This window comes from Struthio camelus, chromosome 7 (genome assembly GCF_040807025.1).
Source record: "Struthio camelus isolate bStrCam1 chromosome 7, bStrCam1.hap1, whole genome shotgun sequence".
In the NCBI taxonomy this organism is placed as follows: Eukaryota; Metazoa; Chordata; class Aves; order Struthioniformes; family Struthionidae; genus Struthio; species Struthio camelus.
In genome coordinates, this window is record NC_090948.1 from 968,052 (window position 1) to 994,282 (window position 26,231).

The window sequence follows — 26,231 nt, forward strand, 5'->3', positions numbered from 1 at the left end:
TGACAGCCTTGATTATTAAAATTACATTTGAGAACCACAGATTAAAAGTCAGTTATTATCAGTTGCTTTGGAATGACTAGAAATGCCCATATTACCCACCTGGCGTATTTTCTGTATGCCATTTGCCTTGTCAGATGGTCTCCAAAGACACCACCTTCGCTACTGCTGCTAAGTTGATGTTATGGAGGGTGCTGACACTGTGGGTCTCCACTAAGACCTGTGGGTTACTTCTCAGGCAGTTCTCAAACTGGCCATGAAACATCTACAGGTTGCAAAGCATCTCACCCCAGACCCAGGTCTCGCTCTGGACTTACTGACTACCCGACAGCAGTAAATGAGACAGGACCAAGGCGTGGGTCTGGGCACCCTCCGTCCCCCGCAGCCGCCCCGTTCGACAGCCAGCCTCGCGCCGGGGTTTTGGCCCGTGCCCAGCGGCGTGCTCCCAGACGAGGCCTGGGCACGCCTGGAGCACAGCAGGGGCCAGGGCCAAGCACGCAGAAATGACCTAATCTTGCAAACGCAAACACCCTGAATAGTTTCTTGAACTGAACAGAACCACTCACATCTATACAATTTCTTGTTTGCAACATGTTTACAGCACTGAGGCAAAAAAAAAAAAAAAACAAAAAACACCCCAAACAACCCTGTACAGACACAGGATCAAGATCATACTTTAGTTAGCCAAGGTCTTAAAGCCTGATGCTGACACTTAAGGAATATTATAAAACTTAAATTTTTATGAAAATTCAACCCTTTGGACAGAAGTATTTGGATGTCCATTATGATACAAATTTTTTTGTTGTTGCCCCATCCTCTTATCTGCAAGAATTGCACTATTTTGGGATATGTTTGAACTCAATAAAGAAGTGAATGCTTCTAGTTTGGGACAGGTGTTTGTTCTGACCCAGGTTCAGCCGATTCCAGGCCAATAATGTCAGAAGTAGGAGGATGGGCCCCATCTCCATCAGTTATCTTTCCAAGAATGGACATTAGGAAATTGATAAGAAGTGTGACTATGGTGAATTTTAATTTTAAGTACAGGGCTGGAAACAGTGAGAGAGATACCAGGCAGGAGACATTTTCTGAGGACCTCAAAGACAAATGTAAATAATTGTCTCTTGCATAAATGTAAGCACTTTTTTTTCCTGAAAATAAGTAACGTTATAGTAAAAATAAATGACTCCCACAGAATATTAATGGCGTTCTTTCCTGTTTTATGAGTTATTACCTCAACTAATTTCCCCTGCCCGTTTGGAAAAGGAGGGCATCTGCGTTCTTTAGTCCTCTTTTCCCTGTGTCTTTGTGTAGTGATCCCAGAGCCCGCAGCAGGCCGCATTTCACTATGTTGTCCTGGGTTTCTGCTTTACCTATAGCATTACCTTTCCAGGGGGTTGCATTAATCAAAACAATTCTTCAGCTCCAAAAAGTTCAACTGGCAGCTGCTGGAAGCTCCAAAGGGAGCTTTATAGAAGTGTAAGTCATAAAACGCCAGGAAACGGGCCGTATCACTTACACACGCGTGGGACACAGGTTCGTTTTCCCGGACTCTGTTAAGCGGGTAACATGCAGACACGACAACGGACAACCCGGGGCAGAATCTGCCGTTAGAGGTCGGGTCTACACCGTGGGTACACACGTTACAGCAAGAAAAATGCAAATGTGAGCTTGGAGGGCTGTAGCCCTCGGTTATCTGAGTCAAGAATGGGAACTACCAACTGTTTCTCATTTGGAAGTTGCTCTTTGTGTGTAAAAAAGAAAAGAAAAGTAAAGTAAAGAAAAGAAAAGAAAAGAAAAGAAAAGAAAAGAAAAGAAAAGAAAAGAAAAGAAAAGAAGTCAGGAGAAAAGAAAAGAAAAGAAAAGAAAAGTCAGGAAGAAATAGGAAAGACAGAAGTAAACTAGAGATGGCTACAGACTTTTCAGTGTTAATAAAAGCAAATAAGCTAAGAGCAAAGGGAATAGGGAAAAGTGAGGAAAGATAACACTTCCTTTTCCCCTTTATGCCCATGTTGACTGTTTAGGGCCCTTTTCCAAAACACTTCGCATGTCACTAACCTGACCGGAATAATTCTGTGGAAGACGACATCACTACAGGTAGGAATAGAGCAGTCCTGCTCCACATTAGTATGCTTAGCTTGTTGGCCTTTAAACTTGTGTATATCATTTATTTATTCTTTGCATGCAAAGGATTTTAGAATTATATATTTTACATATATATATATATATATATATATATATATATATATATATAAAAGTACATAATTGTATATACATTATATATGTATTTATGTAATTTCAAAATGATGGAGAGGAAACAATTTTATATTTCTTATTTCGTGGTTCGTCCTTTATTTTTTTCTTCTAACTCTTTTTGTATAATATCCCAATTAATATCTAAGATTTACAGTGGTAGACAAAATTAAAATCCACAGCTATTAAAACTCAGAAGCAAAGCAAATGTAGAGTGAGCAAATAAGCAAATCTACATGAAGAGTGGCCAGAAAAAAAAATTAAGAAAAAGCAAAGCTCCAAAAAATTTTCCAAATTATTGACAATTTAAAAGCAATATTACAAAACTAAGATACTCTGTGGCACATCTAAGAAGGCTGTTAACAAAAATCTTAAAAAGCTGCAAAACACTTAGCTTGTAGCCCAGTACTTTGCTCACAATGAAGACAAGTTGTGCAATAGAAAACCAATAGTGCATTGCTACATTAACATAAGGACAAATATTTACCAAAGCATGCACAATTTTTTAAAGGAACATACACTTACGGCGTTATCCCCTAAAATGTCCAATTTTTTCATCAGCTCTGCTACTTGTATATCCTAAGAAGAGAGAAAACCAGGAGTTTGAATAGAGAGTTTAATTTTGTTTCAGACAAAGGAAAATAAGAAACGAGAATCCCTTACTGTAACACCTTCTGCCTCACAGTAAACTTGGAGAGGGCTTTTCCCCTCCGTAAAAGGAATGTGATGAAAGTTGATAGCAGGTGATCTTCTTTCTCTCTCCTGAAATCAAAATAATTATTTCTGATTACTCACCACCGTAATTCACAAATGTCAACGTCACGAAGAACCTGATAAACATGATCTGAAAAAGGTCTGTTCTACACAAACGCGCTGGAAGTGTCACAAATTGGCTTTATTTCCTACAGAGAGCCCAGAGATCCTTCGTTCTGCATCGTGTGGCTGTTTGGGCTGAGCCTCTCCCCGGCCGCGCTGATGCTGCCGTGCTGGTGCTCCGCGCTGCCGGGCACGGTCGCCCCTCGCCGCAAAGCAGGCAGGCATACGCATTAACGGCGCAAATATTTTCCTGCACTGCTTCTTCACTGGGCCCCCATCATGACCGTCTAACTATTAATTTGACTACAGAATACATTTGAACAGATGCGAGGTATTCATACCTAGTAAAATCTGTGTAGCGCTTATATTCCTTATACAAGTGGCTGTTTTCTTATTTTCTCTCTGAAAAATTTGGAAAACTGAGTTTCCAAGGGCTTTCAGATTCTGTTTGTACAATTAATAGTACACAAAACAAAAGGCTCTGGGGAGTAAATACAGCAGTCTAGGCCATATGATTCCTTCTCTGCAGGTTTAGCAAGAGGTAGGACACAGAGAGATGACTCTGGCAATGAAAATAAAAAATTGATGGTTATTTTTTAGTATGTTCTGTTCCGATTTTCTCTCTTTGCATTTTTAGAACAGATGGAATATAGTAAAAAGTGCATCTGTATCATGAACCAGTCTTCTGGATCTGAAAATAGCTTATGTAGTAAAACAGCTAGAAGAACCTATCAGGAATACCCGTATGGATCCCTGTCTCTTTCATTTGCTATCACTTTGTACCAAACACTTTGGTCACGTTCAGTGAAATGCTGATCTTTAGAATAAACATCAAGGAATTCCAAAATCCTTGTTGCCTTCCAGCGTTAGATAGCGGCGCACAGAGCAGGTAGAAAGGACAGTACTTTTAACATGTGCTCACTTCAAGCTCTAATATCCTGAACTCCAGGAGCTCGTTTTGGTCTTTGACATCCTGGACATCATGTTTTAAACGAGCTTCCTCGGCTTCCATTTGTTTTATCTGTAAAATAAAGCAATACGTGTTAACGCCTTTTTCACAACTTCACTTGAATCTGCCATGCAACCCCTGTGACTGGGAAAGGCCTGTGCCGTCAACCAGAAGCTTTGGCTCGGTGCACGCTGCCATGGGGGACACCGTGCACCGTCCAGGCGCTGAAAAGGATTCTGGACTCTGCAGCTCTGTCTGTATGCAGCTTTGGTCCCTCCTAAAATAGCAGCATTCTGTTCTAGGCATGTCAGGCAGCACCGGTCAGTCAGGATGTCATTCTCTACCCTGCTTTTCATGTTATTTTAAGATGACTTCCTGGAAAGGTATTATTTAAGGGCTGCCCACCCTCCTGCAGTGAGCACTGCGCCAGGGGCGTGGGGAGCTCGCGGCATGTTTCCCAGAGCCTCTGTCCTCAGGATGCTGCAGTGAGGATTTTAGGGGCCGTAAGCAACTCGAGAAAACAGCTTTTTCTGGTGAATTTATAAAGATCTAGTTATTACGTGTGAATTGTTTCCAATAGAGCTGTGTGAAATAGGTTAACGCTTAAAATACCACACCTTGTGCATTCCTTAAACTACAAATATTATTTGAATAATACAAATAGAAACACTGAACACCTTTTCTACAAGCTCTTGATTTCTTCTATACAACGCTTGCTTCTCCTCAATCCACTTCATGTCCTTGAAAGACAAATGATCAATATTATAGTTGAAGCTGGCAATATATAATACAAGCACATAGCAAACGATTCATTAAATCATGCATACAGAGAAGATGTACAGAATAATATTACATGAGAAACTATAATTCCATTATTTTCTATCATATGAAAACTTGACTTTGCAATCTTATCTTAATGAAGTTCACAGTATGCAGGTAGAACATAAACATTCCAATGATTCAAAAAACTTTTCAGATAAAAAAAGGTTTGCATTAAAAGGGATATGTCTAGTTATTCAGTTACTGAATCCAGTTACTACTGAATTTCAACCACATTGAAAACAAATAACGTATTTCCCAAGATTGGACAAAATAAACCTTATTTTTAAACTAATTACTTATTTTGTTGGATATAAAAACCCCACAAAAACAGCTGGAACTTTATCAGCCAGGTTAACAATGATAAGAGGTTAAGCTGGAAAGCTAATGTTCAAATGATTTAGCATTATTTTAAAATAAGTTCTTAAAAACATCTTCTGTTTCCTTTTTTTGACTGAAAAAATAAGACACAAGCTAGAAACAGCCCGGCAACATTTCTTGAGTTTTCACCTTGGAGAACGAATATTTGTGGTCTGCAATATTTCATCCTCAAGGCTATTCAAAGTCTAACGGAGCTATTTCCTTACCACCTTTGGATGCTCGCGTGAGAGATGCTTTAACCTCTACTCTTCTGAGGTAGGGTGCACTCTCCTTTTAACAATTTCACAAGTGATGCCACTGTCCTGTGCGTCAGCGGGTTGTGCAAGAGCAGCGCGGGGCTCCACCAGCTCGGACAAGGCATGGTAATGAGGGTGCTGATGCGGGCTGATAGGGGTGTTTACCTGGAGGCTAACTGTGCCGCCACCTCAGCGTCAGGGGGTTTATTGGTGTCACCGGTACAGATCTGGGCCGAGAATGTCCTGCATCCAGGAGAGCTCAAGACTCTGCTCCAGGAATCCAGAGCCATTCTGGCTCTGCAAGCAGTGAGTAAAAACTCACAATCGCATATATCACCTCTATTCTGGCAACATCACAGCACAGAATCTTATAATACTAGTTATGCCGTAACATATGCGATTAGCAAATATTTTGACCTGCTGTCAAAAAGAATCCAAATGGCAGGCGACAAGCCAGGAATATAATGCAGACTGTGGCAGGCAGCTGACGCCAACCACGGCAAGTTATATTAGCACATAAATCTGCCAGGGCCTAACGCTGTGACTGGCTTTGCCGAATCAAATCGCAAGGATAGACCAAGGAGAAAGACTACCGAGACCAACCTTGAAATAAGGTAGTCACACCACAGCAGATATCTTGCAGTGATTGGAGAAGTTAAAATTACCCAAGTGTAAACTTAACAAATCAAAGTAAAAAAAAAAAAACACTTAAATAATGCTTAATGGCATGAAAAAGGCAGAGTTCAATAGATGTCTGGCTGATTGTGATGTGCTTTATGCTACTTATTTAATAATGTAATCTAAATTTCCTAGAGTGCTATTTCACAGATTATACGATTATATTTCATCTTACTCTTTCTTGTAAGAAAGATTGAGATCATTTGACAGCTTATTGCATGAACATACTGTGCAACGAACTGTGCAAAGAGCTGAACGGAACACTTCCAATATCCCTACTGCATGAATTTATTCTGAATTTAAAGGAGGCATTCAGAGCAAAGACTTTCACATTGTGAGAATCGACTTTTTGCTGAAAAATACACAGCCTGTGCTGGGTATTCCCTCCTCCTCTTAAAATGTGTGCTTCTATTTAACACCTGCTTTTTCTCTTTCAAAAGCAAAAACGTAGCAAAACCTTGCGCAGCCACAAGGAAAGCTACAAGCAAGGAAAGCTTACTTTGACTAAGGCTAACACAAACATTTTATTAGAATATAAATATTCTTCCTTTATTTTACCTTTGCAATCTTCTCCTAGGTATCTAAAAGTCTGTGAGATTTTAAAATGGATCAACCTCCCACCAAGCACAACCCCTCTTTTTCCATAGTACTTTCTGAGCATAAACCCCAGACACCTCTCCATAATGACAGTGGAACTGATCAGTTACTCAACGATTGGATTTTCTAGAGGTAGATAATAAAACAACAGAGGGCAATTTAAGCTAGTGACAGTTAAGAGAGAGATGCAGATACATTAATGGATTAATTGATGCAGAGACCATGGATCAGTTAATTGCAGGAAAGCGAGTTAAGCCTATGTGCTCAGTTACTTTGTCTGTTCACTTATTCATAAATATATTTTAAAACAAAAATGTATAGTTCTAAAAATAAATGTGTGCTCGTAACCTCACTGCTTAGTGTGCAACACGTGTCCATCATGGCACTTTCGCCTCCCGAGCTTCCATACTAAAGATTTTAGCCACTTCTTACTCAAGCAAAACTTGTAGATTCCTTAGTCTGAGCAAGAGCTCCAGTCTTCAGCCTGAGGACTAACGGACAGGGCGCTCGGTTGGAACCTTTGCTTCAAGACTTCAAGACGTGATAACGAACATGCATGCAAATTCAATTCCTCTCAGGTTGTGCAGAGACATTCAGTGTTCTATAGAGGCATTTCTGTTGACTTCATAGCTATACACTTATCTAATTTAGCACTCCTTTATCAACTAACTTATGCCTTCCTTTACTATAATATCTGAGTATCTCAGAATGTTTAATGCATTTATTGTCTATTATTATCCCAATTATAGTGAAGAAAGTGAGGCATTAATTGTTGTTGATTTCAGTGGGAGTTGGCATATAAAAACTGATGAGGACTCAGGGGCTTTGCAGATCGATATTTAAGATACTAAAGTATGTGAATGTGAAGAGCGGGGTTTTCAAAAGCACTTGGACACCAGAACAGGTTGCCCAGAGAGGTTGTGGAGTCTCCATCCTGGGAGATATTCACATCCCAACTAGACATGGCCCTGAGCAAACCTGCTCCAGCTGACCCTGGTTGAGCAGGGTCTAGATGACTGCCAGAGGTCCCTGCCAACCTCAGCCGTTCCGTGGTTTTGTGATTCCGTAAGGGTGGTTCACTAATCTACAGTACGCATTGACAAGGACTGGTAATTGCTGCTTTAGTATGTGTGTTTTGCAATTAGTAATGAAACAGCAATCAAAAACTAGCATCAAAATTATTCTATGCATACATAAACACTTAAGTGCCACTATGATCTTCAATATTATACAATAGCAGGTACATTTTTTTAGAAACAAATCCACACACTATGGCTGTTTGCAGAACAAGACCAGAGAAAGGAACAGTAGGTTGTCAGCATACGTTACCTGACCCTGCTCAGCAAGAGCCTTTTCTAGGTCTTCTATCTGAGCCTGGGATCTATGTATTTCTGCTTGGAGCTGCTCACGTGTCTGTAGGAGATGAGAAAAAATACATCAAACTTTCTCTAAAATCTAAAAGTTAACACAGAGGCAGAAAATATTTTAAACATATCAGATACTTAGAACAAATGGTTTTTAAAGATCTTTGGCAGAGTTAATTTGCAGCTAAGCACAGTATCAGTCAATCATAAAAAGAAGCGAATAAGATGGGATAATTTTAAGATTTAAGTTAAGATTAAAATGAACAGCATCCTATTAAGTAGATAATAGGACAGCAAAAGATGATTTGCTTCTTACAGCTGACTAGGACAGCCTTCATTTAGTAGCCTTTCCTATTTCAGAGCAATGTGTTTTAAAAAGTTGATGTAATAGAAAGATCCATTTCTCCATGAAAACAAAGAGAAAGAATTGCAATAGGATTATGGGCACTCCCATTTAATTCATCTTTTTATGTATTAAATTGCTCAAAACAGAACCAATATATGTAATGATACCAACTGACAAATTGCATTGTTCCCTAAACATTTAGTATCTTCTTTTTTGTCTTACTGTATTGTACGTAGTTTTCAACCACACGTGTAGCTTCATGCTTGCTTAAATATCCAACGCTTTCCTATCCTTGTTTTCTGGATAATAAATGTAATTATTATTTAACATTTTATACATTGAATATGGTTTTATAGAATACTTCCTTTCTTCATACTGGCACTCCAATTAGATTAGGATAATCTATAAGCTTTCCAAGCAAAAGAAATCTGGACAAGAGAGAAATTTGAAGACTGTAACAAACAACTGAAAAAAAAAGGGCCCAAATTCAGCTCCTCCTTCACTTTCATTCCAAGAACTGTATTCATGATACAGTGAGGTCTCTGCTAACGATTAAAAATATAGCAGGGGCTACAGCCGGTAACTCTAAACTTTAATGATGAAACCATATCCTGTAGGAGAAACAGAGAGCCCTGAGTCAGAAAAAACAGACCTTTAGAAACAGTTTAGAATTTAGAGCTGCCTACACGAAAGCAGTACGCCAGAATAGCCCTCCAGGTCTTCTGCTTCCTTTACAACAACAGAAAAATCTCAGCTAAGATACAACGAAAATTCTTTATGCCTTCAGCCTCAACTTTAAGAAAGTGCCTTTTGAGCGCAGTGACTTTGAGGAGCATAGAAGGGGCTTGCTTGGCCTGTAAATATTGCTGGGTAACAAAAAAAGTCAACTCATGAAGAAATGATTTTTTTCTTACTATTTTCCCCGAACATAGTCTTAAGAATTTTTTTTTTTTTACAGTTTTTGTACCCACCAAGCATTTAGCTAAGTAGTGCCACACCACTTATTTGCTATTTATCTTGCCTTTTCTGGCCAAAATAATCTTATTTGTTTGCATTACCTGCATTGTTTTCTCTTTTTGTTTTACTATGGAAAAAGGTAAATTTTACTATGGTAAAATTGATTCATTTTTCGCTAGGCATTTCCTGTTTTACGTTGATGTTCTTCACATGTGCAATTCCTAACACTTGGGAGCATAGAGAATCCTTCTGGGAAAGTTAATTTCAAAACAATTTTAGCATCCAAAAGGAACGAGATGATGTATTACCGAGTGGGGAGATAACCGGGAGACAAGGGAGGCTGCTAGACCTAGCAGAGGTACTCACCAGTGCAGAGGGTGGTGAAATTAGCAGCTTGGAATTTATCAGTGGGAAAAAAAAGGACAAGTTATAGAGCTAAGCTAGTAAAGGCAAAATATTATTTTAATGATGGAATTCTGTTGGAGGAATTTGGCCATGTGTTTTACATTTAATTGGAGCCAGGGAACTGCCTTCGGTTGGGAAAGACACAGCTTGAAGGTCACTTGTTGATGTGACCCCGTTCCTTAGGGTGTGCGTGGCCGGGGGCAGCTCAGACGCCGAGGGGGAGGCGCTTTCTGAACGGCGCCGTGCGAGAAGCCATCAGAATTCCTTTCTAATTGGGCCTCGAAGCAGATATATTTCTGCCTATTGATCGTAAGGCAAAATAAAGGAACCTGTCAGACTAAACAGGGCCGACCAGACTGGATGATGTGAATATCTCCTCATATTGCCATCTTTACCTACATTGACATTTAGCATTCCTGGTCAACATATTTACAAAATAGTTTTAGAGTCGAATTAAGACCTTCTGTATTCTCTTCTCCTCTTAGACTTTGAAATGTTTGCTCAGAACAGAATTTGTCCCTTAATTTATTGCATTCAGCATTGCATTCTTTGTGCCCAGCAGTTATATGCTACACTAAGACCTCCTGACTCCCTATAATATACAATTTATTTATAATAAATGTAATGTTTTATATTAGATAATAAAATGCCACACTAGATGGTTGAAGCTACATGGGCTATTTGAGGCAGATAAGACACTTTGCAGTTTGATCAAGGAAATGAATCTCTTTAAACTACAAGATTCTAAACGTTTTATGAGGAGTCCTGTGATCTCACAGAATCCAGAAGAATTGAAATACCAGGCATTACATATTTAAGGCTATCCATACTGGATTTTTATAAATAGAGAGAGAGAGTTTAATTTAAGGATTTTCCATAAAAGTTTCTTCAGCAAACCAGCACTTCATTGCAGGAGACTGGCCGTTTAGCCCACGTTAGGGATGATAAAGCACACTCTGGCAGCTCAGATGGCCAAATGCACCTGCACTGCACTCGCTGCAGGCAGCGTGCTGGAGGGACAACATTACGGAGTGTATCAACAGGCTTCTCCACGTCCTCCGCTGAGAAGCGACTAAGGATGAATGGAAAAGACAGGGGATGGCAGGAAAGAGCGACGCCCTGAAAGACCCTGAATTTGTTGATAGCTGCTGTCCAGATTGTGACAGTGCAAACTCTTGCAGTTCATCTGCTTTTCATCAGCTGTGATTAGAAAATAATCTTCACCTTCTCTCCCAAACTGTGTGCAACCTAATCTTGTGTCTACTTTTTGCATCAGTTGATCCAGATCACAGCTCTCTTAGAACCTCTCTACGATAAAAGGTGCTTTATCAGCCTAACATGTTGTTTTCACAGAAAGGTTAAAACACAGTTTAGCCAGTGATTAGTAAGCATAAGCACTCGTAACTCCTTCTCTTTCAGAGGAACTGAAACCGTGACAGAGCTATGCCAGTCAAGAATCTGCTGCTTTAAAGAATCTGACATTTTAAATCTGAAAACAACTTGAGTAAGTAAAATTAGAAAACCATACAATTACAATCCTTTATTTTCATGTAATATAAGCCATTTAGACCTTAACTTCTCGTTCTGCATCCAATGTTCCTCCGACCTGTTCTTGCAAGAGAGCGTACGCTCGTTGCAAAGCCTGGTATTCCATCGTCAGCTGCCGAAATCTCAGCTCTGTTTCCTCCTTGGCCATACCCTGGAATTGTTAAAAACAAGTATTAACTGTAACAGCTGGGTTTTTTTTCCTGCAATGAAAGTAGAGAAGTCACAAGAGTTAATGGTGTCTGTTTCCTTTAAAAAGTGCAAAAATTAGCATTACTTTTAAAATGCAATTTCAGTGGCGCGGCACGGATCTTTTTCAAGTGCTCTCACATAATTTCTTTCTTGTCACACACCTGCCTCAAAGAAATGCAAAACAAAAAAGGGAAAGCTTTTTTCCTTTGGAAAGATGAAAAACTTCCATCCATGTAATAAACTAACTGTTGAATCACCCTCTCTTACTGTCCAGTCATTATGTTTAAGGGGGAAAATACACTTTTCTTGAAACAACAAAAGTTTCCAATCTGTGAAAAAGGCCAAGCCTGATTGTCTTGCTAAATCAGCAAAACACTAATCTCGAGTTAATACTTGTAAGAATGGTGACACCAACATGAAAAGAGACCTTCATCTTCTTTATTCTCCCCACAGTATCCAAAATTGAATGCTTTCATGTGATGTTGACTGGAATATTTCATTTAACTTCACATGAAATATTGCTGGCTGCAAGCATGAACTTCATGCTCTCTGAACAGGGAAAAAAGAGATTTCAAAACACGAATGAAAAATAAATAAATTTATACATATAAAAACACATCCAGATTTCCTGCAGTGCAGCACACATGGTAACAAGTCGTGTATCTTTCTTGATGGAAATGGGAAGTCTTTGGATCGCCTTTTAACAAATCTAATTATAATCCATGAAATAGATGAAATGGCAGATCAAAAATTACAGACATCATACCCTAAAAAGATTGTAAATCATTATTAGGAAGCTCCTCTCCCCCTCTCCTTTTTTTTAACAAAAGTTTTTTGTTAAATCCAGAAACAAGTCCTGGTACACTGATCCGGCAACAGGAACATATTTGTGGGAAAGCCCTGCAAAACACAGGAAATACTCACTTTTTATGCATTACCAGCTACCTCTCTATTCTCTGTATTCAGATCCTCTAGAAAAGTCATAATCTTCCTCTGCTAGTGAGAAGACAGACTTTGCTCTGGAGGCTGGTGCTTTGCTTTCTTACTTCTCATTCATGAAATACAGACACGATCCCTTAAGTCTGCAGTCTGTGCTTAGGTCAAGATGACAAATGGAAGAACCTGAGCCCAAACTACACTCGCATACACCCCGACCCGCAATAAAACTCAATATGGGTACTACTTCTTATGGCCTTCTGCCTCCTTAGTCTTTGACCTATAAACATATCCTACACCTAATACTCTTATGGCAAAATATTTCTGGCTTTGCCAAAGACTTGATGCACAGAACATTAACCAACATTCATGGTATTACATTTAATACCAAGTTTTGATTTTCCAGTCAAGAGGTGTCAGATGAATGGATAACAGACCACGAATAGTATTAACCGTTCAGAGTAGGGTTTAAACACACAGAGAAGTAGCTAAATATTATCACATAGGTTTGATGAATACCTCTTCCAAGTCATCCTCAGGAGTGCAAGGCGTCTGATCTGTTCGGTCGGTCTGATATGAGATAGAAGAACCATCAGACTCCAAGGAAGCTTCTTCGTCATAGCCGAAAAATGTCTCCACAACCGGCTTGTGATCAAAGGACAACGTGTAAGTGCAGCTTAACCATGCAAAGTGTCTTACAGTATAGTCAACTGAACCGGCCTGAAAATTTTAGGGGGAAATAACGATGATTTGGAAGACATTTCTAAACCCTGTGCCTTTCTAGGTTTTCAATTGATATACACCTTCGGGTGAAAATGAACTCATCTCAGTTCAAATTACTGGCGGTTTCCCACTGTGCTGCTTCTAGAAGAACAGATTCAGTTCTTTACATATATTCTGTAAAGCTTTTTCACACCAATGATAGTGCTCTGCTAACACTATTTAAGTGGCTGGACTGTTGCACTTGTGATTAGGCAGCATGGTGTCAAACCATGCCAAAGCCTCTGCCATTTTTGTTTTATGTATTTTCCTTCATATTTCTTTAGCTAAAGCAGATCACCCATTTTCTGCCCCCCACATTTTTTTCTGTGTAATTTACCTTAAAGGGAGATGGGAATTCTTCATTAAAACAACTTTCCTTTATTCTGTTCCCATTACCAGACTGTCCTTTCTGTCACTATCACAATTTTCAGAGGAAAATTTAGATTTTGAAGAAGTATTCTATTTCAAAATTTGTTGAAGTTACTTATTACAGCAATGTTGTTACTATTTAAAGAAATCAATTTTTTTCACTCAAAGCTACTTTCTGTTTAAAAGAATGCTAATTGTAGTAAAGAAATATTTATGGTAGTAAAGAAATATTTATTTTTAAATGCTTAAAAGTCAAAGAAGACATTATGAACACATTTTATTAAACAGATTTTTAAAATGGTGATTTACAAAATATTTCTAGATTTTGGCTCTCTCTTTTAAATGGCAGTGGATAATTTTCAAAGGAGTAAAAAATATCTCCCCTTCAATAGGCCAGTTTCTATTTGCATGCACTAACACATAACTGGCCGCTTGGAATTTTTCTGGTGCTTGTTTGCTATGCAATAGGAACTAAGGATTTGATTTCACATCAACCATAATTCACTATTTATAGATTGGGTAATTCCACTACTGCTTTAATTCTTCATATGTAGAGCCCAGTCTACTCTCAGTTCCATGACATTACACCTTATGATGCCATTACATTATGTTAATGTTTATATTAACCTTCTGTCAAGTATTCATTAACTAACATTTTCTTTTTCCCTGAGCTCTAACTATTCTGTAGCTGCTGATTTTAACCAACAATTTCCACATGTTACTAAAGTCCATAATGAATTATTTACAACTTATATATTTTTCAAGTGGTGCCATTAAAAGATAGTTTAGTAATGTGTTAATTCATAAAATCTGTCTTGCCTTAAACAATCGCGTTATTGAAGTCCCATATGTTGAAAGTGTTCGGAGTAAACGCAGAGAATTCAAATGCTAATAACGTCTAACGTAAACAGCTCCCTCTCTATTGCAAGGGGAACAAATATCATTAATTGATAATCCTGATGTAAAGCCTCAAATCTGGGGGAAATGTCTGGGATGCAGTAACTTGCCTGCACCACACCACTAAAATAAGCCCTACCAATTTTTTTTTAAATTATCAGAATACTCTGTCTGTGAACGTCCTTGCACTACCTGACCCAGACTTAAGACTAACGGCCCAAAGTTTCAGAAGTCATTTCCAAGTACAGTGCCCAAGGATTCCTATTTCTAGACATTCGAAGCCAGTGAGACTAACATTTCACCCTCGCTTGGTTTTGAGGAGCTCACCCACCCACCCACCCACCTTTCTAGAGAAGACGCTATGTTCATCAGCACGTTACAACATGACCGTTTTTCTTTACCTTAGGAATTCTTGTCATTTTTCTTCTTTGTTTCCTGTATCTTAACAGCTTATCACGCTCCTGAAAGAATCAGTTAGATACATAAGCTGTTTTCAGGGATCTATTATTGAAATAAACTGTGTTAGTATTTGTAGGCATTAGGTAATCAGAAAAATAGTAATGTCAGTGCTGGCCACCCCCTCACAATGAAACAACTACTTGGTTCCATCAGTCAAATGCTAATTGTACTCAAACATCTTCTAAGTCTGCAATACGCTAGTGCCAATTGCTTGGGTATATACACGAAAATCAAAATGGCAAAACAAAACTGATTATAATTAATACAACATACTGACAACTTAAATCTCATTTTACAGCTGCTCTGGGAACAAGCGTGCTCATTTAAATCTATGCTGTAGCTCTCTGAGATGGACTGTTCTGTCAGGATTCGGAAGCAAAAACTGAATTTTCACATTGACTGTCTGTGCAGCTTCTATTACTGTCACTTGTAACATGCACACACATAATTTTTCCTAAACTGTAACATATTTGAAACTGTCTGAACTCAGCACTTAAAAAAAACACTCTTAGCTGACTTCTTAAAGGATCTGCTGGTTCTCAGTAGCTCCAAAAAAGGAGTCAAACGTTTATTGTAGCCAGCAAATGTTTCTACAGTGGAAATTATGACACACTTCATAGAGTGATATTTATTTTGTTAAAATACTGAAAAAAATCCATCTGGATTGATGGATTTATTCTGGATTGACAGTACAGGCAAACTCCAGAACTGAAGAGAGAATGAAGTTCTAAAAGAAAAATTCCTATAATCTCCTGGCTCATTCATTTGCTGGAGGATGAGCTGGGCTTTGTGTGATGCATTGAAAATGTGCCACTTGCATCAGTCCAGTGATGTCAGAACACAAAACTAGTGCTATCATGAAGGACAGCATCAAAATCTTTTTTTTTTTTCCTCACTTGAAAGCACAAGATTTGCTGTACACTTAGCAGTAAAGAAAAAAGCAATACATGTTTCATCAGTACACATTAGAATGGGGCTTAACCTCAGGAAAATTTGTACCTATAATAGCAAAGGGATGACCCTTTACGAGATGGGCCAGGGTGCCGATTCAGAAGTATGGATGAGAGAAAGCTAGTTTTAGTCATACTCTCTCCTCCCTCTCTCGAAAAAAGCAATTCCAATACGGCAGAATTGTTCCTCAAGAGCAGCACGCGCTCCTGGGAGACCGTAGGCTCCTCACTATCGACCGTCCAGCCGTTCCGGCCGCGGTGACCGTGGCCTCTGCAGACAGATGGCAGCTTTCCTCTCGCTGACAAGACTTTCCTCTCCACTATCACAAACTTCTCTGATGAGTAACTTCTGCTGATAGGGCCTTTTATTATGAAATCTATGCTAATAAAAATACTGCCTGCTCTGCCTGCTCTCTGAATATAGAAGAAAGTAATAATAATAATAATTATAACCTACATGATTTTTCTGAACAGCAGTTTAAAAGTATACAAAGAGGAATATGAAGTTAACTTCATACTTTACTTACTATGACGCTCTTCACATAGCCAGCTGTTTCCAGGGTCTAAGAAAAAAGGAATAAAATAATGTTAGTAAGTGTAAATATACAATAAACAAGTATTTTATTGAAGAAATCTTGAAAAACATTATGATTTCTGTATATGGATTTATTTTCAGTATATGGAATTCTTTTTTCTTTTTTTTTCAGTTGTAATCAAAAAGACCCACACGAATCACTCCATTTACTCTTCCCAAAGCCCGAGAACGCACCTACAAAGAGTAGACAAGAATCCTCCAAAGTATGTGGTTGGCATCCTGCCGTGCGACATTTAAAAGCTTTAATAGCCATTTCAATACACAGGTTTTAAGGACCCAAAGCCGAGGCGGTCAGCCCTTTGGGATTCTGTTTTGGTGCAGCACAGCTGTGTGACCTAAGTCCAGCTCTACTAAGAAAGCTGCTACAACGGTATGTTGAGCTCTTCTTGAGTACATGAGGTAAAGCCATGCAAGATGAGAAAAGTGAAGTGTAATTATTTAGATGGTAACAGTTAGCAGCTCGAGGATTCAAGAGGAAAAATATTGACATGGAAAGGTGTAGAACGCTAAGAAAAAAAGCAAAGGAACTGTGAGAGAGCAACTCAGCTCCAAGGAGTAACGGAGGCCAACCTTTCCCCACCTGACTGATGACTGACTGACCACCAAAGGCCAGGTTTTTTTTGAGCATATTAATCCTTAGCCAGCAACTTGTTATTTATAACTATTTATTATATACAGTAGCAAATAATAACTACTTTGTACTCTAGAGTTACATATATACTGGTTGCAGTGCCTCTTTGCAGGTGACAAAAGATGCCTGAACAGAAGAAGTGACCTAGTGAAGAAGGGTCACCTAATTTTCATTCTGTTTAAGAGGAACTCAGTGATTGGAGCTAAAGGCTTGTCTACTTAAAGCATGGGGTTTGGGGTCTTAAGGAACTAAACCATTCCTTGAAACTTCACCCACGATGGACAAAAGCCCAGTGGGGCAAGATGCGCATGGAAATGCAGGGCAGTGCCACCTCTTTAGCATAGTAATTCCCTTCCCTTATGGAGCTTGTGATCTTCCATACCAAGATGAAACCAAGGAAACATTCACTTTATGGACTATTCCATAATTTCTAACAATATCCAGGCCTTATACTTTACTAATAATGAGAAGAAGGAAAATAATAAATAGACTTTTTTCTCTTTAAAGTCTGAGCATCTTACAAAGCAAAATCAAAGAAGCCAAAAAAAAAAAAAACAAAAACAAAAAAACCACAGCACTACAAAACGTTCCCTTTTTACAGAGCTTTTACCTTTAGGGCTGATGTTGTTTCCAGCTCAAAGAGTTTTGACATTTACTTTAATGGGAGTAGGATCTGGTCATTAGCGCATCTATTAGAAGCAATACAATGGTTCTATCATGTAAGTACAACATAGATGGAAAAGATTTTTTTCCAAATAGTATACCATAGATAATTTAGATTCAGGTCAATTACTACTAAGTATAGAAAGGAGTTCCATATTTTTACTAATGCAAACTATGCCAGTTTGCTTACAAAACCTCAGGCACACCCTTGCTTAGGTTTCCTTTTCTTTTGCTATGATGTTGGTCAACCTCTCATAAGAAAGGTACGAGGTAAGAAAAGTATGAAAGGAACTCTCTGTCTTACCTTGAAGAGCTCATCAATGATATTTTGCTGTTCAATAACTTGTAGTCTCAGGGATTCAACTTCTCTTTCTTCATGGCTGTGGTCAAGGTCATTTAAAGAGCTTGGTCTCCTTATTGTTCCAGCTCTTTGCCTCTGCAAGAAACCCACGGGGCAAAAAAAGGAAATGATCAAAAGGCTTTGCCAAAGGACAGTATATAATCCTTCCCTTTTACAACTGGTAATTTATCTCATCGAATTGCTGTACTAGCTGTGATCTTGCTCTCTCCTTTACTAAGCGATAAATTTAGATCATAAAGAAGGGAAGTGCTCTGGCTCCTCTACGGCAGCAGTCACCAGAGAGAGTCACCAGCTCTGCCAGCCCGCAGAGCTGTCACACACCGTCTGTTAGCCTGCCAAAGGCAGATGTTAGCATCAGCGTTCAACAACACCTTCTCTTTTGCTCTGCCAAAAGCTTTATGGCTTCATATTGCTGGAGGAGGAATTCAAAGAGTGGGGATCAACATCACTTCTTTCCAGATTGCTTTCATTAATTTTCAGCTGCAACAACGCTGGAACAGCAGAAGTGGGGAGTATTGCTCTTACTGAACGAGCTGGGTCCTCGCAGTCACGTAACTTCACCACTGCCTACCTACCAGCTATTGCCCACTAGCGCTGCTCACTTTTAAGCAAGGGACGTGAGTCACAGGTGCATTTTACTCAATCATTACAAGGTGGTAAATGCCATATGTCATTGGTGATAAAATGTCATACCAATACAGGTGACAAACGTCATACAAATGTCAAAGCTGAAGTGAGGTAGTTTGTCTTCGCATTGTAACTGCGAACGTGACTGAGCAGCCAGTTTGGTCAAACCGCCAGCCCCTCAGCAGTGCACCCCAGAGCATCGCAGCAAACACCAGGAAAGTAGAAACACTTTGCCAGTTGGTAACAGTATTTTTGTCAAATGTCTGACTTCATCAATCCTGTAAATACTAAATTACATTTTCTCCCTGGAACTTACAGTGACAGCCCAGAGACTTACCATTGCTATATTTTCTTGCGTTACAAATTTTAATTTATTTTCCATTCGACGTAAGGCGTGTGACAAATCTTCATTCTTCCTGCTGAGACGTTTATTTTTGTCCAAGAGGGGCTTATACTGACTTTCAGCTTCTCTGAGACGTTTTAACTGAAACATTAGGAAAGAATTAATACCTCCAGAGCTGTTCTTATTTATCAAGCATATTTATCATTTTCTTTAACTGGCATACTAACAGCATTTTCTCCTAACGCAAAGCAGAGGTCTTGCGTTCATCGGCACTGTTCGTTCCTTGCTGTCCAGGGTCATGGGCAGCCTGCCTGAACTCTTGAAACCCAAATATAAATAACTATGACTGAGTTCATCAGGATTTACAGAAGATCGTTAGTAAGAAGAAAAGAAACTCTGAGGAGTTTTTTCTAATCCTATAACTTGTCAAACACTCCTAGTGGAGTCCATTGGGAAACAGATTGTTCCTCCTTCCTTCACGAGATACACAGTCATCTATGGAAAAAATGTACCACTTGGGCAATATATTTACTGAAAAAAAAAAATCTATAGATAAATTCCAGCCAATTCCATCTTTAAAAGCTACTGTTTTGGAAGCAAACATTAAGTAGATAGTGTAATGTGGCGTATTACCAAATATAGAATATAAAGAGGAGCTAAATATCCATATATAAATTCCTAACAATTCTGCCATTTAATATGCACACTGCATATTAAGAAGTGTCAAAGCGTTCAGCATTGAACCACTGGTATAACACCCTCCTCCAATCTAGTCTAGCTGGAGTTTTCCTATGTGCTGATCTACTTTACTGGCTCGGTTCTGTAAAGGCAGTGCTGTGGTTAGCAGCATGAATGCCGTTAGCTATCAAGCGGTTAAAAAGCACTCTTTCTGAATCCTAATACCATTTTGCGTTTCACATATATGAACGGTCAAATGCAGTTTAATTCCACTGAATTGCATCAGGCATATCCTTCCAGTCACAAAATTCTCATTTTCAGCCTTTCTGATACATTGCACGTGGAACACTACTTTTTCCTAAAAACAGATTTGTTGAGGTCCTTCCTGCTGCTTGAGCGATGTAGCTGCTCTAGGAAAACACTATGAACAGATATCACCAAATTGCCGAATTTTCCTATATCCACAGGATCACGTGAATGTCCTGCAATAATTTCTGGATAATACAGGATAAAATATCTCAGTGTTGGCGCTGGCGAGACATACCTGCCACCTCAGCATTTTCCTAAGCTGTAATTGAAGCGTGCCGGCCGCTGCTACTTACAAGCTCATTCCTCTCCTCCGACAGCAGCGCGTTCCGATCTTCCAGTTTCCTGATGATTGCACTCAGCTCAGCAATTTTAAGTTGGAAGCGCCGGGCATCTTTTTCATCCAACTGCTGTTCCTAAAACAAAGATCAACTGCAAATAACTGTTCATAAGTGTAAACAGTGTATCAATATTTTTCAAAGCTCAAACTTTTTCCTATCCTGAATCCAAATACTTTGAAACTATTATACAGAAGAATGTAACCTATGACCTTAGCAGAACTGATCCCTGAGAGCTGCAAGATGAGACCAACGGAAAGTTAAGAGTGAGAACGTAACAAAGTATGCAAATGCAGAGGTATGTATATGCAAATACAAAAATGTGAAACTTGGAATTATGAAAGAAAATATCAAAAATTAAGGCAATGTTTCCAATGTATGCCACTGTTGAACTGAGTGTTTCAGACACGTCACTCGCTCTGAGGACTTTGTTATAAGAAAATGATCTTCAAAATACTGAAGCACAAATGGGTAAAATCCATGCAACGATACCATTGCATAAGCTCTTCTTCCTTAAACTTGTGGCCCTTATTGAATTCTAAAGGGTCACTCATAAAGCGAATAGGGTAGCACTTTGATCTAGCTGAGTGAAAATGTTTAAATCAAATTATAAATGAAGAGAAATATAGATAGGCATGTTTGCATTTTTCAGAATCAGAGAGAAGTTATATGTACTTATAAATGTGACAGACTTTTTAATCCTTCTCTAGTACTTATTCTGATATTTGGTAGCACTTAAGTACAAATCAAAACAGGCAAATTAATGTCCATAGTCCTAGTGGAACTTTCAGAAGGTCTAGGGTTCCTCATTCAACAGGTGCAGGAGAGGCTTTGAACAAAGGATAAAAGAGATTGTTTTGCTTTTATATATATATATTACTTATACCTCTACTGAGAAAATTAAGATTTTTGCAAAAGAAATCTTGATGAGGATCAGCAATGAAGAAAATCTGCATATGTCTCAGCTATATGAGGTCAGTTAACTGAAAGATTTTTAATATTAGCAAATCAAGGCAAAAGCAGAAAGGTGGCATAGTTACATCAAAAAGCCAGTGTGAAAGGGTGACTAAAATTTAATGCTCTGGATATTGCATTGTACAAAAGAGATAGCAGAGAACAGGTTAACTGGTATTTCATTCACTTTCTGGTCCACTGAAAGCAAGAGAACTTAGCAGCATAAAAATATTAGCCAAGAGAGATGTCCTAGGAGGAAGGCAGGACTTTACAAGCTTTCATGCATTGATTACTCTACCTTTGCCGATTCCCTTTCGTAAACTGTTCTTGTACATCTACTTACAAAATATACTGTTAGCAGCTCTGAAAACTGGCACACACACGTTACTTGGATAGAAAAGCATTTGCATCATTTGTTGGCAAAAATTGTGTCAAAGTATCAAATTAAGGCAGGCTGAAGAAGTGAGATATGTTAAAAGAAAGAAAAGAGAAAAGAAAAGAAAAGTTCACCCTGCTACCAAAGACAAACAAAAGAAACCAGAAAACACAACAACAAACAAGCAAAAGCTCTCCCATAATGAGGTTTGACTTTAAATCTTAAAGGTTTGGCTAATGCACTGGAGCAAAAAATTACTGTCCCTCGGTTTCCCCTCTCCCGCTATGGGAAAGCTGTTGCTCAAAGGTGCACTCATCAAGATTTTGTCCTTTTGTGTATTTCGTGTCATTTTGCCATTCTGTTCGTTTGCTTGTTTAGGTGAAACCACGTGAAAGTGCTTACGGGGCTTCCCGAATGATCTGAAGCGTCTCCTGCACCACTTGCATAAGGAAGTTCCCGCTTGGGGCTGCTCAGATGCCGGTCAGACTCTTTGATCTGGGAAAGTTGTTCATCTAAAGCCTCCTTTTGGAGCTGCAGTCTCTGAGCATGCCCGGCTTGAACCCCTAACTCTCTTTCCAGCACGTAGACTGCTCTGTCTTTAAATTTAATCTCCTCCATCTATAAGGAGAACAAAATACAATCACACACGCAGGCATGTTACGATCTCTGTAGCAGCAGCTTGACATCAACACAACATCTGACCCCAAACACAACCACAGTACAATCAGTTTCACAGATCCGACGCCCCTTAACATTGAAAACCAACGTCATTCTCTGGAAACTAAAACAGCCAAAGACACATGAACTGAATTGCTTGACCAGTTCACGAGCGTTGCTCTCCTCACGTTTCTGTGTTCCACCAGTTTTGGAGGCCATCCGGAATAAAACTCCCTTTTCAGGAGGAGTTTTTCGTTAGAACGGTTAGGAGATAACCGATATTTTTATCAACATTTCAGAATATCTTTTGTCTTAATTTGAATGAACAACAAAATTTAAAAAAAAAAGAGAAATTAATATCTATAGCCTAGTTTGGATTGGTTTAGTCAACCATTTTAATTATTTTGCAACGTTTTGCTTGGACGTCACCTTTTTACAATTCGAAAATACATTTAATTTTAAAAGAAAAAAGTGAAAAGTCAAACACCTTTTAAATTTTCAGAACATAGATGGGATGCGACTCTTTGCATTTTTTCCCAAATGTCTTACACGTGGGTAACCTGGTCAGCCGCCCCTCTTCCAGGAAAGGCTTTGCTTTTGCCTAAGAAGCGTTATGAAACTATTAAAAACGTCCCGCTCGCTCTAATTCCGCCCTCTCCCGCTCCCCGGGCGCGCTGCGGCTGCCTTCGCTGCCGCCGGACCGGCCGCCTGGATCTAGCAGCTGCTGCGGGGCCGAGGCGGCGGGAGCCTTTCTGAACGCTAGCGGGGAGGCTGAAGCCTTCCGTGGCGCAGGACGGAGCGGAAGGCGCCAGCGGGAAGCAGGGAGAGGCCGAGGGCGCCTGGGCGCGCGCCGGAGGCCGGCCGCGCGGCACGCGCTCGCCGCAGCGCCGGGCGCCCAGGGCTGGGCAGAGTCCAGGCCGGCGCCCGGCCCGACGCGTGACCCCGCATCTCAGGCTCTTCCTGATTAGATTGTGGTCATGTGTAATTGATGTGGGCGTAAAGCGTTAACGAGGCTCGCGGGCCGCCGGCTCGCCGAAGGCGCTGAGACGCGGCTCTAGGGAAAGCGAAAAATCACCTGCACGGCCCAAACTGTCCGGCGATCCGCCTGCAGCCACCAGACGTACGTACCGCACGCGTAACAGCTTGGCAACGCCGCCGAAACTTTACGTGGTCAGTTTAGGCAAGCAGGTTTTGAAACGTGGCCTGCTTGAACTGAGCACGTTTTGCTCCGTGACTAGGGGCAGTAAGAGCTGGGTTTTACACTTTGTCTCTATTTCCTGGCTTTGCTGCAAGCCTGGAAAAAAAACGGCATCACGAATTAACAGATTACTCATCAAACTACTTTGTTGCGGATACTGCAGAAACAGCCCACCCAGGAAAAAACCCAAGCGACGGCCCTTCGCAGCCTCCCAGCCGGGGCGGCAGCAGGCGCTTTCCGGGGGGGCGGCAGGCTGCCGCTCAAGCCTGGGAAAGGCAGCGCGCCAGAGAGGAAACGCTGGAGCGGGGCCGGCCGGCAGGCGGGACGGCGGCGCGGCCCGAGGGCAGGACTGCCCCGCCGCCCGGCCCCCGGCGCAGAGGGCCCCGGCGGGCCTTGGCGCTAGGCACCCTTGCAAAGGGCAGCGGCGGCCGCCGGGCTCTGCCTGCGGTCGCCCGTCACCGCCGGTCGTCGGGCGGCTTTTTAGAGGCAACTAACCGAGCAGCGGAACAAAGCCGAGCGAGGCAGCCGCAAAACCCCAGCCACGGAAAGCAGCCGCTTGCCCCCCGTCTTTGCCAGAAGGCAAGGCAGCACAACGCACCGCTGCAGGCAGGGACGCTACCTTTCCTTTACTCAAGATTATGCAAAATTCAGATCCTCTTCTAAGATGGAGCAAATCAAATGGATTTTGGAGGCCGTTTTACTAAAGGCGCTTTCAGCGATCTGGGTTAAGGCAGCGGCCTGCTAACTTTGAGTCAAACAAAGAGAAACGCCTGCTGATGTCTTTCTACTAAATACCTAACGAGGCAGAAATCTAAATGGATGCAAATAAATGCAAAAGTAACACATGTGAACAAATCATTATTTGTTTAAAATAAACAGAATAGTGGGTAATTAAACCTTATTTATAAGAAAACAAAGACACTGTACAATACAGACAACATCTTAAATTAGGAGAAACAAAGAAATTGGAAAAAATGCAAAAGAGTCTACAACACAGTATTTCCCCAATGGTCTCATTTCTGGAAAAAACTCTAATTATGCTGAAATATAACCATAATTATGATGAAAAATAAGAAAACATGAGTATACACATTCCCCTTCACAGGTTTAAATTCTTATTCATGAAAGAAATGTAACAATTTAATGTTTCAAGCTCGCTGTTAAACAGAAATGTTATAGCAATAGAATGACTCGAAGGAAGATATGTCATGAAAATAAGACTATTTAGCAGATATTTCTTCAGAGCAGTCGTAACACTAAGGAGATGCTAAGAAAAGAGGTGACTTCCGACTCACAGAGGGGTGCGTCAGCGTCCCCGCGCGGGCCCCAAAACGCTCTCTCCCGCGCTCCTTTCATTGTTCCTTTCCGCGGGGAAGCCCGGGGCGCTCTGGTGCGAGCGTGCCTCCCCCTTCCCTGCGCTCGTCTCTGCCTGCTCCCGACAGCAGCCCTGTTTGCGGGAGCGTGGCAGGCAACACGCGCGAGCAGAGCAGCCAATCATCGCGTCTGGCCGGTGGGGTGGATGCTCCCACTTTATTTTTCGCAGGCTGCCTCTGCCTCGAATGAATTTTTATGCGGAAGTGCTGATTACTAACCAGGCAGTGAGCATCGCGCTTACCAACTCAGCAAGCAAAACTGCACGCAAAGTTACATTCGCGATTCCCTCCTTATGCTACCTCGAGAAATTCCTGGTGTGGTCTCATACGGAGTTGTTTTTAAGCCCTATGGCTCTTTGGAATAAATTATTTCTAAGATGATAGTAAAATCAACATTTAAGTTTCGACGGCTGAGAAATTTCTCGCTGCAACGCTCTCGGGGCCTGTGCAGTTCTGCAGGCTCCGCCGACATGGTTAACAGCACGGTCACGCGCTGCAGAAATCCGCCTTTGCAGCTCCCGGTGCGCGGTGAAAAAAAGCCAAAGCCTTTCCTAGACAAAGGTTTTAACTGCAAATGAGGAAATCCTTTCCAGCTGGAGCCCGTTCCAAGAGACATGCGTCTCCCCGCGGGCCTCGCGTCCGAGCCAGCGCTTGGAGCGCGGAAGAGAGCCGGCAGCCGGCGTGGCGCTGGCCCGGCCAGCAGGGCCGGCGGACCGACCGCCAACCGCTGGCTACTGAACCGCAGCCAAAGAGCTGGGCGACAGGCAAAGGGATCTCCCTCAGCCCGCCCGCCTGCGTCCTTCTCCCCGAAGGACGAGATGCCACGGGCGGCTGGCAGAGGAAGGGACTCGGGATGCCCCTGGGCGCAGTGACGCTTACTTTCAGCTTCCTTCTACGTTTTCCTAATCTTTTCCCTCGCTTTCCAAAACAAACTGATGCAAATGCCCTTTGAACTTGTGATATGTGCCATTAAACAGGAATAGCCAACTATACAATTATCCAGTCCTTGCCAACACTCTGCAAGAATAGCTCAAACTAGTGGTCTGATAATGCACCTTTATATAAACTGCTGTGATTTATATTTTACAAACAAACTGTGTGGTTGTAGTATAGTTAGCAATTAACTAGCTAATGTACATAACTAATGATGCCAGTTGTAACTAGCTAATGTACATAGGTACATGCTAACTAACTAGTTAATGTAAATAATGTGATTTAACTGCTGC

At 40.8% G+C, this 26,231-nt stretch overlaps 1 protein-coding gene across 25 annotated transcripts in view; it reads right to left on the minus strand.

Annotated features, from left to right (window-relative positions):
- The window catches only part of JAKMIP3 (Janus kinase and microtubule interacting protein 3), a 121,361-nt gene that overhangs the window by 32,124 nt on the left and 63,006 nt on the right, over positions 1-26,231 (minus strand). For 9 of the 25 annotated variants that reach the window (XM_068951348.1, XM_068951366.1, XM_068951356.1 and 6 more), the window contains 13 exons: positions 22,180-22,395; positions 20,406-20,525; positions 19,120-19,266; positions 18,099-18,230; positions 16,433-16,468; positions 14,898-14,957; positions 12,988-13,113; positions 11,366-11,494; positions 8,053-8,136; positions 4,690-4,752; positions 3,986-4,084; positions 2,911-3,009; positions 2,767-2,826 (listed from right to left, as the gene is read on the minus strand). In XM_068951348.1, the coding sequence (XP_068807449.1) occupies positions 2,767-2,826; positions 2,911-3,009; positions 3,986-4,084; positions 4,690-4,752; positions 8,053-8,136; positions 11,366-11,494; positions 12,988-13,113; positions 14,898-14,957; positions 16,433-16,468; positions 18,099-18,230; positions 19,120-19,266; positions 20,406-20,525; positions 22,180-22,395 (1,371 nt within the window). The remainder of the gene's footprint in view (positions 1-2,766; positions 2,827-2,910; positions 3,010-3,985; positions 4,085-4,689; positions 4,753-8,052; positions 8,137-11,365; positions 11,495-12,987; positions 13,114-14,897; positions 14,958-16,432; positions 16,469-18,098; positions 18,231-19,119; positions 19,267-20,405; positions 20,526-22,179; positions 22,396-26,231) is intronic. The other 16 variants (XM_068951353.1, XM_068951362.1, XM_068951359.1 and 13 more) reach the window with 9 other exon arrangements.